Source organism: Coturnix japonica, chromosome 7 (assembly GCF_001577835.2).
Source record: "Coturnix japonica isolate 7356 chromosome 7, Coturnix japonica 2.1, whole genome shotgun sequence".
NCBI classification, from domain to species: Eukaryota; Metazoa; Chordata; class Aves; order Galliformes; family Phasianidae; genus Coturnix; species Coturnix japonica.
This window is the reverse complement of record NC_029522.1, coordinates 6,635,119-6,654,568: the sequence shown is the minus strand read 5'-3', so window position 1 is coordinate 6,654,568 and position 19,450 is coordinate 6,635,119. Positions and strand designations below refer to the sequence as shown.

The window sequence follows — 19,450 nt, the reverse complement described above, 5'->3', positions numbered from 1 at the left end:
TCAGGGTGGCATAGGGACCGTTAATGTTTTCTTATGATGAAGATGTGAAATACAGCAGGCACTCCACGCAACCACAGGGTCTCCTCTGCCCCACTGTCACAACATGCAGCTCATATGATTTTAATATATCCTGCAGTACAAAGGTGAACAATTTAATATTTTCTGATTAGCGTGGGTTGCAAATACTGATGCCAAATCACAGAAGCACAGATTACAGTAATTAGAGAGAGAGAGTGTGGTGGATGTAAGCACTGCATCACTAGCAGATGAGTGACACTGCTAGAATACAGCCTGGGGTCTCTCAGGCAGGAGGAAGCAGCTAAAGAGATGCCTTGGATTCAGGAAGCAGGACGACTAAAAATACAAGTAAAGTTTCTTTGATCATCTTCCCTGTGATGCAGCTGTTGGCTGGTTTCCTCTCCTCCCATAAAAGTCTTAAGAAAATCAAGAAGACCGCTGTGACGTTCATGCTTACAGTCTGTTAAGTTGAAATTCTTTTCCAGGAAACAATAGTTGTGGCTCCTTGCATTAGACTGAGAAGCTGATACCGCAGTGTTCCTGTTTCCTCTCTGCTCATTTTAGGATTCTGCAGTATTTGGCAAAGCAACAAACTCCTTTTTGTGTGTGCACAATAGCAATGGATGACCTTAAAAATATCAGTGCTCTTGGGGCTGCTACTCACTGTACCTAGTAAGGCTGAAAGTGGCATCAGCAACACTCTTTTCCTGCAGTGGCTTATTCTGAAGCATGGGCTTGTTTTGACTACTGCTTAGTAGTACCATGTTCCACTCTATCCTCCTGTCTTTAAGAGCTCAGCATTTTGCCTGCATGCTGCTGCTTTGACCTTTCCTCTTGTGTTCTGCCATGCTGTCTTGCTACTGTACCTACCAGTTCTGTGCAGTCCATCATTTTACTTTCTGTGCCTCAAAAGGCTTGTAAATAATGAGCTACATTAATCTTAATCTTAATTCACAGTTCTCCTCTTTGTAGTAATTCACTTATTACCCATTAGTCAGTCAGTGCATCCATCTCCTGCATTTATTGTTCTGTATCTTCCTTCATTTATGTTATAACAAAGTAAGGACTTTGCCCTCTTCCTTTGTGTAAATAGTATGCACAAAATATTTAATATTGTCTTGCTGTAAAAGATATGAGCTCAAATTGTCTGGAGAAGTAGCTTTTTGACCATAGGATTATTATATGGGAATAATAACTGGAAGCAATTACATTTTGCTCTGCAAACTCTGACAGCTTGTTCTTGGCCTCTAATAAAAAGAGTATTTTTATATTCTTTGTATTGTGCGCCACAGTAGAGTTAGTCATATGTAGATTACCTGACATTTGGGCGAGTACTTTTTCCATTCACATGTCAAAGAGTGACTCTGAGGTTTTGTATTCTTCTGATCCAGCTGGAGGGAAGTTAAGCGAGTAAAAGAGAAGTTAACCTTTGCTGCTTTGTTTCCATGCAGACTTCATCATTTAGAGATACCTCCTATCTGTACAGAACTCAGTTACCATGTGCGGTGCCAGCTTCAGCATTGAGCAGCAGCGAGTACAGTTCAGAATCTAAAATGCTGGACTACGTGCAAGAGCTGGACTCTTCCTTCCATCCAGTCCTATCATTCCCTTCAGGTAAGTAACCCAAACTCCATGCCTCCACAGAGGGTTGTGTGCTTATGAGAGCTGTGCAGTTTATGGACTAACTTTCCCACAGACTGAATTTTTTATAGGACATCGTTCTTACAGAAAACTTCCTACTGGCAGACCATGTGTTTAGGCTGAAGGAAAATCGTAGTTTCATGCTGATAATGAAAAACACACCTGAATTTCCCATAGCAATAAAGCAATTGCAGCTAAGAAAGTGTGGTCTAGGAAAAATTTGTGCTCGGGCCCTTTGCACTCAGCTCAGAAAGTTTCTTTAGGTTTTGTTGATTATTTTAGTGATAACCAGCCTTTTTGGTGGTTGCTGATATTAATGATTTCTGACATCTCATTCTTTAAATGTTTTTAACCAATAATGCAGATGTTGTCTCTGTCTCTTCCTTGCTCTGAAAGTGCAGCTTGCACTTCCAGGTTACCACATCCAGTGCTGTTGTTTGCAGAAGGGATTCATAGTATTCAATTTCTTTTGTAGGTGATTTTTTTGTTGTTTTGCAGTTTAGACAAAACCTCCTTTTTGCTGAGTAGTACGGGAATCCTGCTGTAATGAGGGCTTCTTTGCCACAAAATAATCCCTACAGTGGAGAGCTGTCCCTGCACTGTTCCTGGGTTGCTCGGTGCCAGTTTGTGTAACTAATGAAGTTGTTTCTTTGCCTCAGCTTCTGAGCAAGGACTGCTGACCACAGTGCATGTTTTGGGTGGCTTTTGTCAGTGTTTCTTTAGATACCTGTTCAGGGATCTCTAAATGGGCTGTGCCCCTTGCCTTCATTCTTGGCTTAGTCTTAGGGGAAACTAGGAAGTTTGACAAGAATGATGGAAATCCATCAGAAAAGAAAACAAACTCTAATCATCATGAAAATAAGAGAAACTGAAAGGCTATTGATTGCCTTGTGGATACTGTAGGTCACTTTGCCAGAATGAAAGAAGAAAAATGTTATTCTGATACCAAGGACATCTTTCTTTTTGAGGAATATTTATCCTCTTTCCAGGAACCTTAGCCTTGCTAGTAATAGATAAGACAGGATAAGAGTGCTGGACTACTTGGACACACTCCTTGCTTTAGAGGGAGCATAGATTCCTGCTCTGGACTGCGCTCTGTGCACTTTGCTGTCTTCTCCTCGTCAGGAGGACTGTTAATTATCTGCCATTTATATCAAGTAATTATTGTGAGTGTATGCTAGAAATTTTCCACTTGGATCCAGTAGTGTGATTCACTTTCATGTCTCCTTTGCAGCTTCCTTAGTTAACTCTTCCCAGAGGGATAACTTCTCTTAAAATACAACTCGTGGTATCCCTACATCTTTTATCACTTTCTTCTGAATAAAAAGAGTTTGTCAACAGAAGGCCTTCTTTTTAATTTCCTCTGTTTGTTAGAACATATTATTGGTATTGTCATATTCTGCAGCTCTGAGGATTAGATTTTTCAGTGTGTGATGAGGGATTCAATACGAGATTCAGATGTCCTTGTACCTATGTTTTTATTTTTATTTCTTAATTTCAAAGGGGAATCATTTGCAGGTGAGGTAATGACACTGTGCAATTGGACTTGCTTGCTTCAGGATGTGTAATGGTATTATGGATCCCAGTCTTAAGAGATTATGAAGGGTATTTAATAAAAAAGAGCAAGTGATCACATCATACCTTGAGCATAGAAGTGATTTCCAAGCTTACACTTTGACAGATGGAACTTTGTAGTTTTTATCTCAGACACTGGGCCTGGTGCTTTAGCACCTTGTTTGTGGATAATGCTGTTGCCCTTTTAAATTAAGGGATAGAAGCACATAATAAACAATCTCTGAGACAGTGAGGTTGTTCTTCAGGAAGAAATCAAGAGTTGTTGTTGGGTTTTTTTTCCTTTACATGAACTTCATGACTAATAAACTTTTCAGACCTTCTTTACATTTTACTCAGAGGTAGAATAGGAAACGTGCCAAAAACCCTGGGGGAAGGAAAACCTTTTGCAGGTCAGCTTTGATCTGGAGACCTAAATACCTACTTAGATCAGTATCAAATTGAAATAATTTGTTCTTTTTAGTGAGCAAAATACGTTGAAAGGTTCTGTCCTGGCAAGTCCTCAAGGCATGTGAGGCTGTGGTTGTATGTAAACAGAAATAATTTAATGCCCACCCTGTGGCTCTGTGCTCAGTCCTCTGAATGTAATAGCTGTCAAGCCTGCTTCTTATGTTGACATATTTCTTTCTACTTAATTTCTCTTTTTTCTTTTATTTCCAGAAAGGCCTTTCTTACAGTGACCTATTTTTCTTAAGCCTTCCTGTCTTAACAACAGTGGCTAAATTCCTTACCACTTGAGATGTTTTGCAGACTAATTCTTGGTTAGAACTCCCTCAGGAAATGAATTACATTTCCTGCTGTAGCCTTTGCCAGAGAGAAAGAAGGAATGTATCTTGAAATTACCTCTAAGCTCTCAGCAGTAGCAATTTGAAAAGCGTTAATTGCTTGTACCCAAAAGGCTGAACCAAAGGCCTTGTAGATTATAGGGAAAGTGCCCTGTGTGCTCTTCATCGTGCTGCGCTTAGTGCGGAATTAGTCAAGAGGGGAGGACCCCACTCTTTCTCTCATTTTATTCTCCAGAGCTTGTTTTCATGAACATCAGTTCCGGAGTCACAGCAGGTATAGACATAGTTTATTCCAGAGTAAGACAACCTTGAATTTACTACTTTGCTACTGAAGACTAAAGAAGTTAATCCACAGAGTGCCCACACTGCAGTTTGTTGAGAAGCATCAGTTAAGTCCTACCTTGAATTTAATTACTGGTCCATAAAAGCTCATAGTGCAGGAGGGTTTGTAACCACTTAAGCATCATGGCTCTGTTGGCACAGGTGGCAGTGTAGGTTCACAGCTAAAAATTGACTTGTTTCTACCATGCTATAACTCACTTTCTACTAGCAGAAAGAAAGGTACCTTCATGTCTTACCTCTCAGCAGTTACAGGAGATTATCTTAGAATCATAGAATGGTTTGTGTTGGAAGGGACCTTAAAGCCCATCCAGTTCCAACCTGCTCAGGCTGCCCAGGGCCCCATCCAGCCTGGCCTTGGGCACCTCCAGGAATGGGGCACGCACAGCTCTCTGGGCAGCGCTGCTGAAGCCTAACTGCCCATCTTATGTAATACTTGTTTTAGATGCACATGTGCAATCATTATCTTGATGAGAATTTTTTGTTTATGTATGCAAAACACACACCTTTGAAATGGTACGGTAATCAGGTTTTCCTTTGGGCTTTTGCCAGCTTCAGACGTTTACCTAGACTGTGTCCAGATTGACAGTGTCAAGGAACTGCAGATTCTGCAGTGAGCAGTTCTCAGAGCTGTGCCATTTTATGAGTCACAGGACTCAAGGCAGCTGCAGTGCTCATAGATGATACTATATAGTGTTGTGGAAATTGATTCCTAGACCTCTAGTGATGACACATATTCCATTATTTCATTGGCTGCCATCTAAACCTTGTTTTGTTTGGATTATCTATTTTAGATATTCCTCTTCACATATACTTTGAAACATTGTTAAGGAAGGATGACATCAAGGGAGAACCTGCTGATGCCTCGTATCCTGGAGTGGAATTTAAAATAGCTCCAGAAAATGGTATGTAAGGCAAAATACTGCAATGTTTGCAAGACTGATTTTCGTGAGTTTGTTCCAAAAGTGTTCAGTTTGTAAATGTAACAAAAGCAGTTACCAGGGAAGGTAACTGGCCAGGGATTTAGGTGGAAGAGGAATCTCTAGAACACAGGTACTGCAGTTATGCTGAAGTGATCCCATCAGGAGGGCACCAGTACAAGTGCAGGGAGTTTGGACTCTGCAAACACAGGTGCCCCACTGCAGTGTTTGTAATATTTGCATCCTCACCTGAAGTTTGCCTTTCTGCTGTAAGTAGTTCACCGGGTGAGACTGCCTGGAATTGCTGCCATGGAGAAGTTCACTTGATATTTGCTTTTTCTGTTGTAGACTATAATCATCGTAATGTTGCTCTTAAACGATGGAACAATAGCTGTTTATCTAATTCCAAATCTCAATCAGTGTCAGGAACATCTGAGCAGCTGTCGGAAGGAAGAAAGAAAAGACATCTAAGTGAGACAGCAGTGGGTAAGAGAAAACCTGTGTTGTTTAAGGCAGTTCTGTTTGTTAAAGTGTATGTACTGTCTAAAGGAGTTTGTCACTTTTCAGGAGTGAAGGAATGGACTTAAAATGCCTGGAGAAGTACTGTGCTATTGTGAAGCACCGTAATCCTTCTCTTTTTTTATCTTCGGTGTGTATTGCAGAAGGAGACAAGCTTCTGTATTGCTTTCTTTTTTGGATACTCTCTAAGGAAGCTGCTGAGCAGTCCCAGTGTGCTTTTGTAATGCTGGGTGTCATTATTTTCATGATGAATTTTTTATAGTAGCCTACTGAAGCAGATTAATCACAAAGTTATCCGTCAAATCATGTGCCCAGCCAAACATTTACTATTCCTGGCATCTTTGGTCAGCAGTGCTTCATTTCTTGTGTACTGTCACTTGTGGTTCTGGCTTCCTTCCTGGCTCTTAGGAGGACTTGTGGGTAACCACTGCTTATAATTAGTGTTTTCACTCTTGTTACCTTTTATATTTTAAGCTACTGAATCTCAGCTTCATCAACACGTAAATTAATAGAAGCTGCTTTGAAATTTCTATAGAGCCACATAGAGCAATGTGATCATGTAGACAGGAAATTCAGCACAACTGTGTAGATGTAAATAGCATCTTACTTCTCCAGGCTAATGGGATGTAAAATCTAACAAGTTCTATTACAGATTCATTTATGTGAACTTTGGGAAAACGTTTGGCAAAATTCCTCCAAAAAGATAGAAGGAAAAATTATAAGTAAGAAGGCAAACTATATTAGTGTAAACTGTCTCCTAGGAAAGAAAATCAGTTAACATGATGGGAAAATCCACTTCTACGTGGATCCAGGTAAAGCTGTAATCCACGCAGAGGAACACAGGTGGGGGTGTGGAAATTGCCACAGAGATAATTTAACCAAAAATTATCATCTCTTAAGAAGAAGAAAGCCAAGCTGCTTATCAACCTACCCCTCAAAGGCAGGTGCTGACCCAGCACTCCTTGTGATCACGCTGCTTCCCAAGTGGGCTGTCGTGCACACTGAGAGCAACTACTGGAGATACTGGGAGCACCAAGGAAAGAACCTCTCGATATAAACCTTTTGCACAATTAGTCCTCTGCTATAGTATTTGGCTACTTGAGGTAACAGAAGAAAAAAACCTATCTTTTATCATAAGGATCATAGTTTCCCAATTCTAGAGAACTGCTTTGTGGTATAGTGAGTAGCAGCAGCAGTTCTAGTTTATTAGTGCTATGGGTGTAGTACTACATATTTATTCCTAATTTGGGCTCTGTCTAGGAGAAATTATCCATGGGGAAGGTCAGCCTGATGAACAAGGCCAAAAATAAAAGCTGTGCACCGGGGAGCTGCAGCGCTGCCTGGCAGATGCGAGTTCATGACCTGGCCTGTGTTGTTTGGGTGTAGGATCTGATTTAGCTGTTTTTCTTACCTCCCAAGTTGGAATTGTCTGCTTCTTTTTATTAGTTGTCAGTTCATTCTCTTTTTGTTTCCACGTGGGCATCAAGCTCGAAGGAAAGCAGAACACTGGTGGTTAACTTCTGAATCCCCCTAAATGCTGCTTCCACTGAGATGAAATAAGAGTAAAGGGGAATTAGGATTTGTCTGGAGCAGTGGGCCAGTGGTAGAAGAAACCACGCGTGGAGATGGAGGAACTACTTTTGTTTGTTAGCCTCAATGCCAGTTTAGTTTCATTGTTTGCCCATTTATCCAGGAGGGATCTGTCAGTTAGAGACTGGCTCATCTGAGAGATGAAGCACTCTGAGGGGATGCTGGGAACATTCTTCTAGGTCTGATTGGATTTGCTGTGTGTAGTCTGGGATGGTTTCTGTAATAAGAAGCAGGATTTGCCCATATGAAGTTGGTTCCAGCAGAAGAAATCCTCTGTAGCAGGAAAGGGATGAGTTTTGTGGAACAGCAATGACAGGATGAGTAACAAGTGTTTATTTAGACAGCTTTTTTTAGTATTCATTAAATCTCAAGTGGATAGCTGCGGGCTTCTAGAAATGACTCCACTATTACTGTATGGAAAAATATCCTTGGTCTAATAGACAACAGTGGGTACGCAATTTTTTAATTACTGTTCTCTTGTGACAGGCGACCGTAGCACCAGGTTTGAGACATTCTCCTTTCAACATGCAGAACCAGAAGCGCCTGGCAGTTTTGCAGCCGTGACCAATATCAATGCCATGTCTAGGCCCACTCACAGCAATTCATCACAGGTAAAAGAAAAATGCACCATCTTGGCTGAAATGCTAACGGAGTTGCAAATAATATCAAAAATATGTGCCCTTCATATCTAATTTTGTGTTACGTTACAGTAAAGAACCTTTCTTATATTAAGTAAGTTATTCCAGATGAAGAATGTGTGCTTGGAAAGCAGATAATTGTATGTTGAAGAGTTTTACAGATGACAGAACTGAAGTGGCCATTTCAGTTACTGGCGCTGGGCCTGCCATTTTACTTTTTCTTCAAATTTCAGTGAAATTTTAATTTAATTAAAAAAATAGTCACTTGACCTCCAGAGTCTCTTGAAGTGAGTTTCTTCTTGTGCACTTCTGTTATTTCTCACTTAACTTAGTTGTGTTGTAAGCTGATGAATCTTGAATTTATTCTATTATACAGCATAACTCCAGGAGGCGGCTCAGAAGTGAGAGCTCGTATGATATAGACAACATTGTTATTCCAATGTCACTGGTGGCACCATCAAAGTTGGAGAAACTACAGTACAAAGAAATCCTGACGCCAAGGTTTGTTCATGACCTCAGTTGCAGAGAAGGTGGCAAAATGAATGTGAGGGTTTTGATAATTCATAGTTAGATAATGTTACAATACTAATGATCTTAGAATCATAAATTGACCTGGGTTGGAAAGGACCGCAGTGATCATTGAGTTTCAACTGCCCTGCTGCATGCAGGGTCTCCAACCACCAGACCAGGCTGCCCAGAGCATACCCATGATCTTCTCATATGCTTGGCAGCTGTTTTCTTACCGTGCATTTCAATTTGTGTATAGGAGTGGGTGCAAAGATGGGTGGTAGGCAGACCGGTCAGCTGACGGCACAAGGTAAAAAAAGCAATAGGCACAGACTGATGGCAGATGCAGAGACTAGCTAAAAATGGAAGGGATTTTCTATCATCTTACTTGTAGTGATACTTGTAGGCTTAAGTATGCTATTGGGTTGACCCTCTCAGCAGTTACATGGAGATTGCTGTCTTTTCTGTGCATTTGGTTCATTGAGACCCTGGACAACAAGGCAACAAAGCTGTGACTTTCTGGAGCACAAGTCTTGTGGGGAGTGGCTGAGGGAGCTGGGGTGGTTCAGTGCAGAGAAGAGGCTCAGGGGAGACCTCATTGCTCTCTACGACTGCCTGAAAGGAGGCTGTGGTGAGATGGGGGTCGGCCTCTGCTCCTGCATAACTACGATGAGTGGGAATGGCTTTAAATTGCACCAGGGGAAGCTCAGGTTGGGTATTAGAAAAAATATTCTCTGAAGGAGTGATGAGGCACTGAAACAGGCTGTGCAGGGAGGTGGTGGGGTCATCATCCCTGGAGGTGTTTTATGAATGCGTAGATGTTGTACTACGGGATGTGGTTTAGTGGGGCAGTACAGTGCCAAGTGAACAGTTGGACTCAATAATCTTAGATGTCTTTTTCTAATCTTGGTGGCTTTGTGATTCTTTACAGCTGCAACAATGACTCAGCTTTTAGGTAAAATGACTTATTTTGTTTCATTTCTAGCTGGAGAGTCATTGAATTAGAGCCTTTGGAAAGATCTCATGCAGATGAAGAAGAGGTAAGCTGTGTTTTAATTAAACCAGCTGCGTGGTTAAACTACTAGACGTATAATTGTGATACTCAGTATGTATCTTCTAATAAAGACACCAACTCTGTACAAATCCTGCTAAGTTTCACATTTCAAAAAATCAAGTATTGGGTGTCAGAACGTGGCAACGTGTCCTACCCCAACCTGCCTGACCCTGTAGTGGATGACAGACATGCAAGTGCCTCCATTAATAATTGCTTTTTCATCTACCTCATATGTCCCTTGCTGTTGGCACAGTCAGAGCTTGCAGAGGGTTCCCTTGAACAGGATGTTGGGTCTGCTACTGTGACTGTCTCTGGAGCTACCTGTTCTATAATGTCTCTTGTCCTTTTCCTTCATGGCCAGTTCCCATGGCTTCTTACCCTTCAAGAGGTAGTTTGACATTTTGCCTGCAGGCCCAGAAGGTTCATCAAGTTTCCCTGTCAGTGTTCTTTCAACCCTCCTGCTGGATGCAAACTTCTCTGCTTCCTCAGGAACAGCATAACCTTTGGCATTTCCCACGTGTCTTTTTGCCACGTCAGCACACCATGTGCTACTACTGTTGCTTTCTCCAGATGTAAAAATCCCCCTTTTTCCTTCAGGGAATGCATGTGGCCTTAAGAGGCTGAGGGGTTCCTTTCTCCCCCAGTGATAAGCTTGAGCCTAGCCCCAGTGTGAGCATAACAGCCGCCCTGCTCTCCAGGCAGCTTTTCTGTTCTTCCTGTCCTATTGTGGCTCCTCTTTTAGTGTCAAAAAACAGACCTGCCAGTTTTACTGTCCTTTGGAAATTCGTAGTCTCTCTCTGGTCTCTGCTATAGGCCGTTAACAACTGTTGTAGCTGTAGTGTTAGCATTTATACCTTCATTCATGATATCCATTCTTGAGCTCATTTTTCAGAACGTCTACAGCCAGGGCTTAGGGACCTTATTAGTAGGAAAGCTTTGCATTGATGTAGCAGTACAGAAGATAATGCTAAACATAATCCTGAATGGACTTCAGGGTGTCTCTCTGTGAAGTGTGTGTGCTTATTGTTAAATAGCCCTCCCAGTACATTTGTGTTTGGCATTCCTAGTTCAGCCTGTATGATTCATCCCTTGGCCAGGAAATAACTTGAGTACAATAAAGCAGCTTTGCCTCCTGCTGTGGTCCACTGCTTTAATATCAGCTGCTGGGTAGAATGGGAGAGATGTCAGATGAGGAAAATGATAAGAGAGCTTACTCTTCTAAGCTGTCCTTTGCCAATTTTCCCCCTTACTTTTAGGATTGTATTAATTGGTTTGGACGTTTTTCTGAGCACTGAGAAAAGGTGTCTGTCTGATCATAAATCTTCCATTGCCTTGCTTAGTTTTCGGGCTGACTTAGTGAGTAAGCTTGAGAAAAGGCATGAGAGAACAGGAGCATTACCTTTTTTCTTCGCTCATATTCTGACTCTGTTGAAGTTCTTCCTTGTACTGACATCAAGGAAAGCCTCGGCAGATCATCATGGAAGAAGTGAGAGGGCAAAAATGTACCATCTGTTTCTGTAGAAATGTTAGCTTTTTCTTTGCTTTCTACCACATCGCAGCCTGTGGTGGCACTATAGATTAGTTGTATTATTTTCCACTTGTCTTCTGTCTGGCTAAATTTACAACTCCTTGTGCCAACCAGCAGTTAGGATCTCTCCCACTTGGTGCAATAAGTTTGTACCCAAAGTTTCCACAAGTTAAAAACAAACACGGAGTCCCACATTTGTCAGGTTCTACAGGAGCTGAACTTGCAAGGATAGAAACTTAGCCATTCCCTGTTCACAGCACATCTCTTTGAGTACAGAAGGCTTACCTATTTTTGGTACCTAGTTCTTTGTTCTGGCAGTTTTGCCTTATAAGGACAAACACAGAAGGTGGACAGTCTAAAAGTTAATCTGCTGTGTCTGCTCCATTGCCCACTCTAAAAATATGTAGGCTTTAGACATGCAGAGTTTGTGTTTCCTGGTCTGTGTGTGTGTGAAGTTGCAGCCTGTTGTTGCTCTGATGCAGAGGAGGGTGTGGCATAGGCTTTCCTGTTTTGTTTTGCCTAGGTTAAAGTTTCTGGCCAGGCGAGGGTATAGAATAGTGTTAAAGTTTATTTGGTGATTGTTCCAGTAAGGACAAGTACTTCAGAATATTGATTTGTGTCATTAGTTTAGCAGAAGTGTTGTTATGGCGTACGGCTGAGTGCTTCCCATGAAGCAGGAGACCAAAGCACTGACTTTGTTTGGAGAACTTGTCAGAAATATTCCTGGTCATTTATTCTTGCTGCTGTTCCTGCTCATTCAATGTGAATGCCCAGTGCTTTGTAGCTTAGCTAGATGAGATGGGAAGGATTCACATCCTAATGGAAGCCACGTCTTGTTCTTTGCATGAGCTCCTTAATGGTGCTTCCCAAAGAGACCTTCCAGCCTTTGGTCCCAACATCACTGCCAGAACCTTCTGACAAGTACTGACGGTTCTTTGGCCTTTTTCAACCTATTCTTAATGGGGAAAAAAATCAAATTGCTCCATCTATAGTAAATATAAATAAACCTAAAGTTGGTGAAGGAAACAGACCAAGTCTTAGGCAGGGGCCCAGGCTGTAGTGAATCAAGTAGAGACCCTTTATGCTGAAGTAATGATGTGATTTTGTCTGTGGAACAAATAGTAATTTTAAAATCTACTGTATTAGTGGTCAGTCTTGGATGGAATAGAGCAAAACTGAAATGAGAAAGTTGTTAAATCTCTGCTGTCAGCCACGGAAGAGGTACAGTAAGGCTTATTTCAGTACTGCAGAGCTCTTGGCCAGCAGAGGAACATGGGCTTTGATTTTGAAAGGAAGCTCATTAAAAATGAAGTTTCTTCCCAGCATGAAAAGTTCTGGCAATTTGCTAAGAAAAGTATTTTCAAAGTCTACGTTTTTCTTTCAGAATTATCTTTTGTTTGCACTTCAAAGGAAATGGAGCACGCAGAAAAATCCTAAGTGTTCCCTGAGGGAATAACACTCGGGTAGTCCATAAAATTCTCACTTTTGCACTGTACAGCACTGACCTTGGAAAAGCAAAATCTCAACTGAGGTGCAGGCCCGGACCGGTGCCGTCCAAGGGACAGAACTGGTGAATTCCAGAGAGAGGAGGAAATGCATTAGGTTGACTTCCACGAGGGGAAATCAGCAGCTAACAAAGCGATTTGTGTTCAACAGAAATGCATAAAAGCAATGAGGAGTCTTCAAAAAGAAATCATGAACTGGGCAAACAAAGCAGGCTTGTTTGTCTGAAGGTTCCTGTCGAGTGCTGAGCTGAGGAGGAAGCAGGCAGCTACAGTCTTAGTAAATGGCTTCCCTGGCCGATTCAGACTGCACTGAATTGCAGCTCTGGGGCCTTTTTCACCATCCCAGCTGAATTTTGTTGTGGGGCTGTAGTTCACAACCAGCAGCTTCGGTTGGAGCTGTGGTCCCTGGGAAGCTGCAGAATGCCACTATAGGACATGTGTGAAGCAGCATAAATGCACTGTAGTATATTGCATTTGCAGCCATAATGGTAATGCAGTACTTAGTGCTGCAAGTCCTCGTGCAGGGAATGGCTCCTGCGGAAGGCCTGGGGGCATCAGTTGCCTGCTGCAGTATTAAACCAGCTGACAGCCTGTCTGTCTGTCTGTCTCTGGCAGAGCAGTAGGGACTCTGCCTTTTGGTTCTGCGTTTTATCAGATGCAATCAGAAGATGATTCATGTTGCTTGTGTAACAGCCACGAGAAATTTGTTTTTATAGGAAATCAAATTTATTTTCCATGACCCTCAGTTCTTGGTATAATTCTTGTCCAGGGATGATCTGGCAATGCAGTTTAAGAACAGGAATTGTTGTTTCCTAGAATTTCACTGCTTTTGAGTGGGGAGCAGCTGGCATAAAAACCCAGGGCTGCAGCACTAATACGCTCTTGCCAGCCTTAGCTCTGAGGTGGCCTTTGAGGCAGCTGAATGGTTTGGAGCACTCTCAAACAATTCTGAGCAGTGCTGGAGCGGCCCAGGCTGAGCTCGCCCTGATCTGGGGAGGGAGAGGGACAGGCTGCACCAGTTACTCCTTGCCCAGCTACCTCTAAGCAGCAGAAATGAAGATGGCTCTTTCAAAGCAAAGGTCAGAGAGGTTTTTTTGCATCTGAGGAGTTTGTATCGAAAAAGCAAAGCTGGCTCTTTCGCCTGTGAGCAGTTAGTTCAAATACAGTTGTTAGATCTGTGTGAAGTCGTACCTGGATGGTGCAGTTCACTCCTAAGAAGTGCTCTCTTCAAAGCAGAAGCAATTTTCTGCTTGGTTTCCTAGCAGGAATGCGGCACCTCAGGTTTGCTGTGTGCCTCACTGTGTGGAGCTGCCCCCAGCCTCCCCGAGCTCAGAACTACTGCTCCGTGCTTACAGAGCACCTGGTAAATCCTTTGGCCTCCCAGCCCCCTCCTGCAGCAGGCTCTGGAAAGTTCTGGAATTTTTGCTCGTCTTCATTAGAGGTACCTGTCCTTTGAACATTCTGCTTCCCACCACAGGAAAACATGCTTTAGGTGGAAGGGGGGATAACTTCCATCTCAATTCTGATTGACCACAGGCACATGAGGAGATAAACTGTGATGGCATCCCATTATTTTGACGTGCCTTCATACTGCAAGCATGCATCATCCTCTCTTGTGGTGTGTTCAGCAAACAGACCTCCGTAGAATTACATATAATACTGTCTGTCTTTGCTTCTAGAGAAGTTCCTAATTACAGTAGCAGCTGCATCTTCCTCCTTTCTCATTACAGGCAGAAGATCTGTCAGATGAAGCGTTTTCCTCACGTCATACAAAATACGAAGAAAGAGAGCGAGCGAGGTGGTCGCTGTGGGAGCAGAGCCGCTGGCCCAGAAGGAATAGCAGGTATGTGCACTGACTGGGGCAGGGCTGTTCCTGCTCAACTAACCACGATGGCTGTTGGCACAGCTGCCATGGGGAACTGTGACAGAGAAAACAAGGGCACTCCTTGTGAATTAGCTTGTCAGAGACACCACCAGGTCTGCTCCAAAAGTTGGTGTTAGTGATTAGTGAATAAGGTGTGACTTCAGCCACACGGTGCAGCAGGAGCCCTTCTTCACTGACCTGACTGGCTGTGCCAAGGACTGTATGCTTAAGCACTAATGTGCCGGTAATGAAAAGGTTAATTATCACAGGCCTGCTGTCTGGTACAAAACTCTCCCTCAAACTCTCGAGAACAAAATTGTGTGTAAAAGTTAACATCCTGTAGCTCTATCTGCAATTCAGTGCTGGGAAAATGATTCCCATAAATGGCTTCACAATCTGCCAGGCCAAAAACCATCCTATAAATGTTGGGATAAGTGTTTTTGCCATTCATCATAAGCCTGTTCTCAACTGAAAGTGACCTGCGATCACATGGATAAAAATGCCCAGCTAGCTTAGTCTGTGTGCTAATAACACCTATCCTGTGCACCAGGGGAACCCATAACCCGCTGTCCTGAGTTACACTGGCACAGGGGGAAGGCAGCATGGTTGGATCAGGTGCCTGTGAGCAATGCTGTGCTCTCAGGCAGGACCAGCCCCGAGCTGCTGTGCAGCCACAGTGTGGCTGTTCCAGCCATACTTATCCATCTCCTCCTCCACACAGTGCTCTGCAACAGCAAGGCTGTCGAGAACCATGCATCTTCATTTCTTTGGTTTAAATAGGTAGATTTTAGTTAGCACATACGTACTGTTTTCAGGTGTTAAGACTCCTGCCCCTTTTTCCCACACTAGATCTTACAGCAAAAATGCTGACAGTCGACACGGCCAAGACGCAGTGCAGAAGGACCACCCGGGCAGCTCCTGTGCCTCGCTGCACTGCGCTGCTGAACCTGTTCCCGACCTGACTTCTGAAGCCCACAGCTCTGTTTGTTCAGGGATTGCACAACTCTGCAGGGAGAGCCAGGAAGCAAAGGTGGGTGCTTCTGGTGGCTTCCACTCTGTCTGGGACTAGAGTGACCACCAGTTTAGTCTAAAACTTATATCTTGAGCGTACCTGTGTCCTTCCTTGCTCCAAACCTGTGGCTGTCACTCTAGTTTGTGTGGCCCAAATGCAGTGCTCCTGTTTAGATAGGTTTCATTCGTCAAACATACCTAACATTCACCAACAGGTAAAGTTTTCATGGCGCATTGTTCTAGAGGTGAGTGCGGCAGGCCTGGGCTGGGAGCTGCTCAGCCTCAGGGCTGCTGGCCAGCACTCCAGATAAGCCTGCACATGTCATGGCCGGGTACCTGATTTCTGGCAGCAGGGAAAAGAGCCTTTCCCTTCTCGTGCTGTGCCTGTACCGTCACAGCTCTGTTCCTAGTTCAAAACCACACGAAACCAGCTTACATGGACAGCTGGTGCCTCGTAGTGCTATATTGTGTACCTGAAGAGCCCTGCAAACTACTGTACAGAATGACGCTCATTAGTAACTTGATAGCAGATCATTCTGCACGCAGCTAATCAGTTCAGGCTCAACCAAAATCCCTTTTTTTCCCCCTCTTTTCAGTCTGGGCTGTGGGAACTTCGAGTTTTTCCACTAAAAGATGAAGAGGTGGAAGCTTTACTGTGCCAAGATCAAGTAACAAATCAGACTGAAATGTCAAGCGCAGCTTTCCCCAGCGACTCTCCCTGTGCTCCGTGTACACCCCTTGCTTTGCCAGACAACGGCCCCCCACCACGAAAACCATCGACAGAAGAGTCAGAAGACAGCGAAAATGTTTGCCTGGGAATCAACAGTACAAGAAAGCAAAGGTGACAGGGAGTAATGTGGTTCATTAAGAAAGCCAATTAAGGTGGAGAAAAGTGTAAGGTAAAATCTCTCTTGTTCACACAGCATATGACAGCACAATTCAAAACCTGTACGTTAGCTGCATATAATATGTTTTCTTTCTTGCTTTGTAACAGGCAGGATAAATCCCAAAGACAACACTTCCTTCTTCCTGAACCCCAAGAGAAAGTAATTATTTCAAGCTGGAAGTCTAATATTCCCAGTGTTGGGAATGGGCACACATAAATTGCTGGCAGCATTCACTGCTTTCTGTTGTCATATCGCCACATTTGTTAGTGATCATCCTTTCTTGTCTTGTTTGTTTTCAAATGCGTTTCTGGTTCCGGTCGATTCTGGTGTGGCAGGATACGCTGTCTACCTTAAACCAACAACTTCAACTGAACACAGAAAAACTACTGGACAGTGTAGTGGGGAGGAACAATAACTACTTGTTGTTTTCCTGCTTGGCATGAACATGTGGCAGAAAATCCACCTCTCTTTAAAATGTGTGTGTGTAACCTGAGCGTAAGAGAAAGGCAGGTGAGCAGTTTGAAAGCAGGAGCTGTGGAAGCTTTGCCTTTAGCTTAAAACCTGTGCTCAGCTTTCAGTAGTGCCAGGACATGTTTTGTATAGATGTCCTCAAGCAGTACAATAGACATAAACCACTGCATTTCAACAGGCCACATATCTGCTATTCAGAAAGCAGGGATCCTGTTTGTTGTATGGGTAAAGAATTGAAAGAGAAGAGGAGCCCTCTGAATATCGCATTCTGGGTCATCTCACTTCTTTAGTCCTTCAGCAGCAAAGGAGGCTCATCATATTTTGCTTTAATATGTTAAAGACAAAAAAGTCTTGTAATTTCTGTACAGTGCCTTGCAAGAGTCTCTAAGTATGCCAACATTTGGTGACTAGCTGGAAAGGAAGAGGTGGCTGATGCTTAAAAGACCAGGAAGGGAAAAAGCCCCAAAGCTCTCCACTGTGATGCTGGGTAGAGTTTTAATTTCCCAGCAGGTAAAGAAAAGCGAGTTGTTTCAAACTTGCATCTCAGTAGGGTAGTTTGGAATCTTACCTGCAATCTCAAGAGGTATTAACAAAGCTGAAGCATTGAATGTACGTATCATTTACCAACAGGAAGTTTTTCTGTGTAGGACAGTTGAAGGCAATATTATAGGAGTCTGTTTTTGTGCAAAAGTTTCTTCTATGTGTCAAACCTGGGACTGGACACATGACCCAGGTACAGCGTCAGTTCTTTTTTTGTTCGTCACAGCGACAGGAAATATACACTGGACATCTGGAAGCAGTTCAGTCAAGTTTCAACACTACAACCTATTGCTACATTGTAGTTTATTGCACATTCTGATTATTTTTTTAAACTTCTTTTTTTTTTTAACACTGGTTTGTCTTAAACTTGAATCTTGCCTCAATGTCTGATACTATAATCTTTGATGCAAGGTTGGTTTTTTTAATTAAAAGTTATTTCTATATATATATACATATGTTGTTTGTTTGTTGTCTGAAATTGCTGGCCTTTCACAAGTGAAGAAGCAACAGTGAAGCGTCCTATTGGCACAGAGACCTGCTCAGGGCAAAGTCAGGCTTTGCAAGCACACAAATGGCAGTGGCATGAAGCCGTGCTGCCATAGCAAAGCTGCACTGGTGCCTTGTGACCAAGGTTGCCCCCAGCATCTGTCTGTCTACACAAGCGACCGCTGCATCGCACCCTGTGTGTGCACCTGCTGCTGGGAAGAGCTCTCAGAACACTGTGTGCCAACAGTGTTTGCAGGGCTCTTCCACTGTAAGGCATGGGCTTCCTGCTGTTTGATTCCTGACTGCTCTGCAATTCAGGGCTGGGACTGAGCCACAGCCAGTAAAGGCAGCCTGCTATGACAGCTCCTGATGCGTCCTGAAGATGCAGTCAGGAAAGGGAAACACATTCCCAGCATTGTGTGGCAAGAAGCAAAAGGAGAGGGGTTGTCCAGATCTACTTAAGGAGAGGCAGGTGAAGAGAGTTGAAACGTGAGAAAAGAGACAGATGACCCAAGGTTTGGTCAGACTCACAGGCTGTAAAATAAAGCTGCTCTGCGTGGCTGTACAGCTCCCAGCTGCAGCATCCCACTGAACCACTGTGCTGCTTTAAGGGTCGGCTTCCACTGTGCAGCTCCAAAGCAGCTGTTTGTTATCTTGCCAGATGCAAGTCAGCATAAGCACGATATCTTTTATCCTCTCTTCATATGCATTTGCTCAGCTATTGTGGGAAACAGTGCCTCACAGTGCAGCAACAAAACAGCTGGGCAAAGACAGGCCGGGGAGGGAGGGTGGCCAAGAGGAAGCAGCAGTTGCTTTTCTCATGTCACTGCAACAACACCTTCAGACACAGCACTGGAAGCAAAGGCTGACTGTTAAATACAAACTGAAATGTACGCAGCAGCCCCCTCTCCTGAAACTCCGGTGTTGCAGCCACACAAAGAAAGCAGTTTCCCTGGTGCTTCACTCACCATTTTCAGCAGAGACATTTTCTGCTCCCTGCTGCAGGTACCTCAGCAGAACGTAAGCACCAATACAAGCTTCTAAAAGCCATTCCAATTAAACCTTTTTTTCCTGAGGCTGTGCACAAACCACATGTCCAGCCCCAGCCTTGCTCAGGCTGTGTCCGAGTGTCTTTACCAGAGCCCTGACTGGCTCTATATGCACAATGCATTCCACTCTACCCAGCTGCTTTCTGGCCCTGATGTGTGTACCAGCCACACAGATTATCACCTTGCCTAGCCAAGCTGTGGCTGCTGAGCCTTCTGCTGTGTCCCCCCAGAGCAGCAGACTGTTTGCTACCCTTCTGTCAGCAGTACAGGACATAAAGCAAGCAGAACACCATGAAAATTTAAAGGAGAGAGAAAGGCTAATGAGAGGCACAGGAGGCGAGTCTGTCTAGAGCGCCCTGCTAAGGCCTTCCTCCAGGTTGGAGCTCCTACTTCACGTGTCTAAATCAGACAGGACAGGGCAGGTACAAGCACCGTTCAGGTTAGTAACCGAGAGGAGAGTTAAGCTATGTAACAGCTGAAAAAACAAACACCTCAATCCCCTGCATTCCAACCTACACACAGTGAA

General features: G+C 43.5%; 1 protein-coding gene and 1 long non-coding RNA gene across 10 annotated transcripts in view; one reads left to right on the top strand and one right to left on the bottom strand.

The window, feature by feature from the left end:
- The window catches only part of KANSL1L (KAT8 regulatory NSL complex subunit 1 like), a 56,983-nt gene extending 39,143 nt beyond the window's left edge, over positions 1 to 17,840 (top strand). For 7 of the 9 annotated variants that reach the window (XR_001556359.2, XR_001556362.2, XR_001556358.2 and 4 more), the window contains 10 exons: positions 1,470 to 1,632; positions 5,150 to 5,260; positions 5,624 to 5,761; positions 7,871 to 7,995; positions 8,399 to 8,523; positions 9,515 to 9,569; positions 14,347 to 14,459; positions 15,330 to 15,510; positions 16,088 to 16,390; positions 16,486 to 17,840. Coding sequence is in view for 1 of the 9 variants with exons in the window: in XM_015867946.2 (XP_015723432.1) it covers positions 1,470 to 1,632; positions 5,150 to 5,260; positions 5,624 to 5,761; positions 7,871 to 7,995; positions 8,399 to 8,523; positions 9,515 to 9,569; positions 14,347 to 14,459; positions 15,330 to 15,510; positions 16,088 to 16,336 (1,260 nt within the window). In the remaining 8 variants the exon portion in view is untranslated. Of the gene's footprint in view, positions 1 to 1,469; positions 1,633 to 5,149; positions 5,261 to 5,623; positions 5,762 to 7,870; positions 7,996 to 8,398; positions 8,524 to 9,514; positions 9,570 to 14,346; positions 14,460 to 15,329; positions 15,511 to 16,087 lie in introns of all 9 variants that reach the window. The other 2 variants (XR_001556360.2, XM_015867946.2) reach the window with 2 other exon arrangements.
- LOC107316460 lies at positions 105 to 5,634 on the bottom strand. Its single transcript, XR_001556366.2, has 2 exons — positions 5,525 to 5,634; positions 105 to 1,409 (listed from the first exon to the last, which is right to left on the bottom strand). It is a non-coding gene; the product is annotated as an uncharacterized LOC107316460 (long non-coding RNA).
- Positions 17,841 to 19,450: the final 1,610 nt, after the last annotated feature.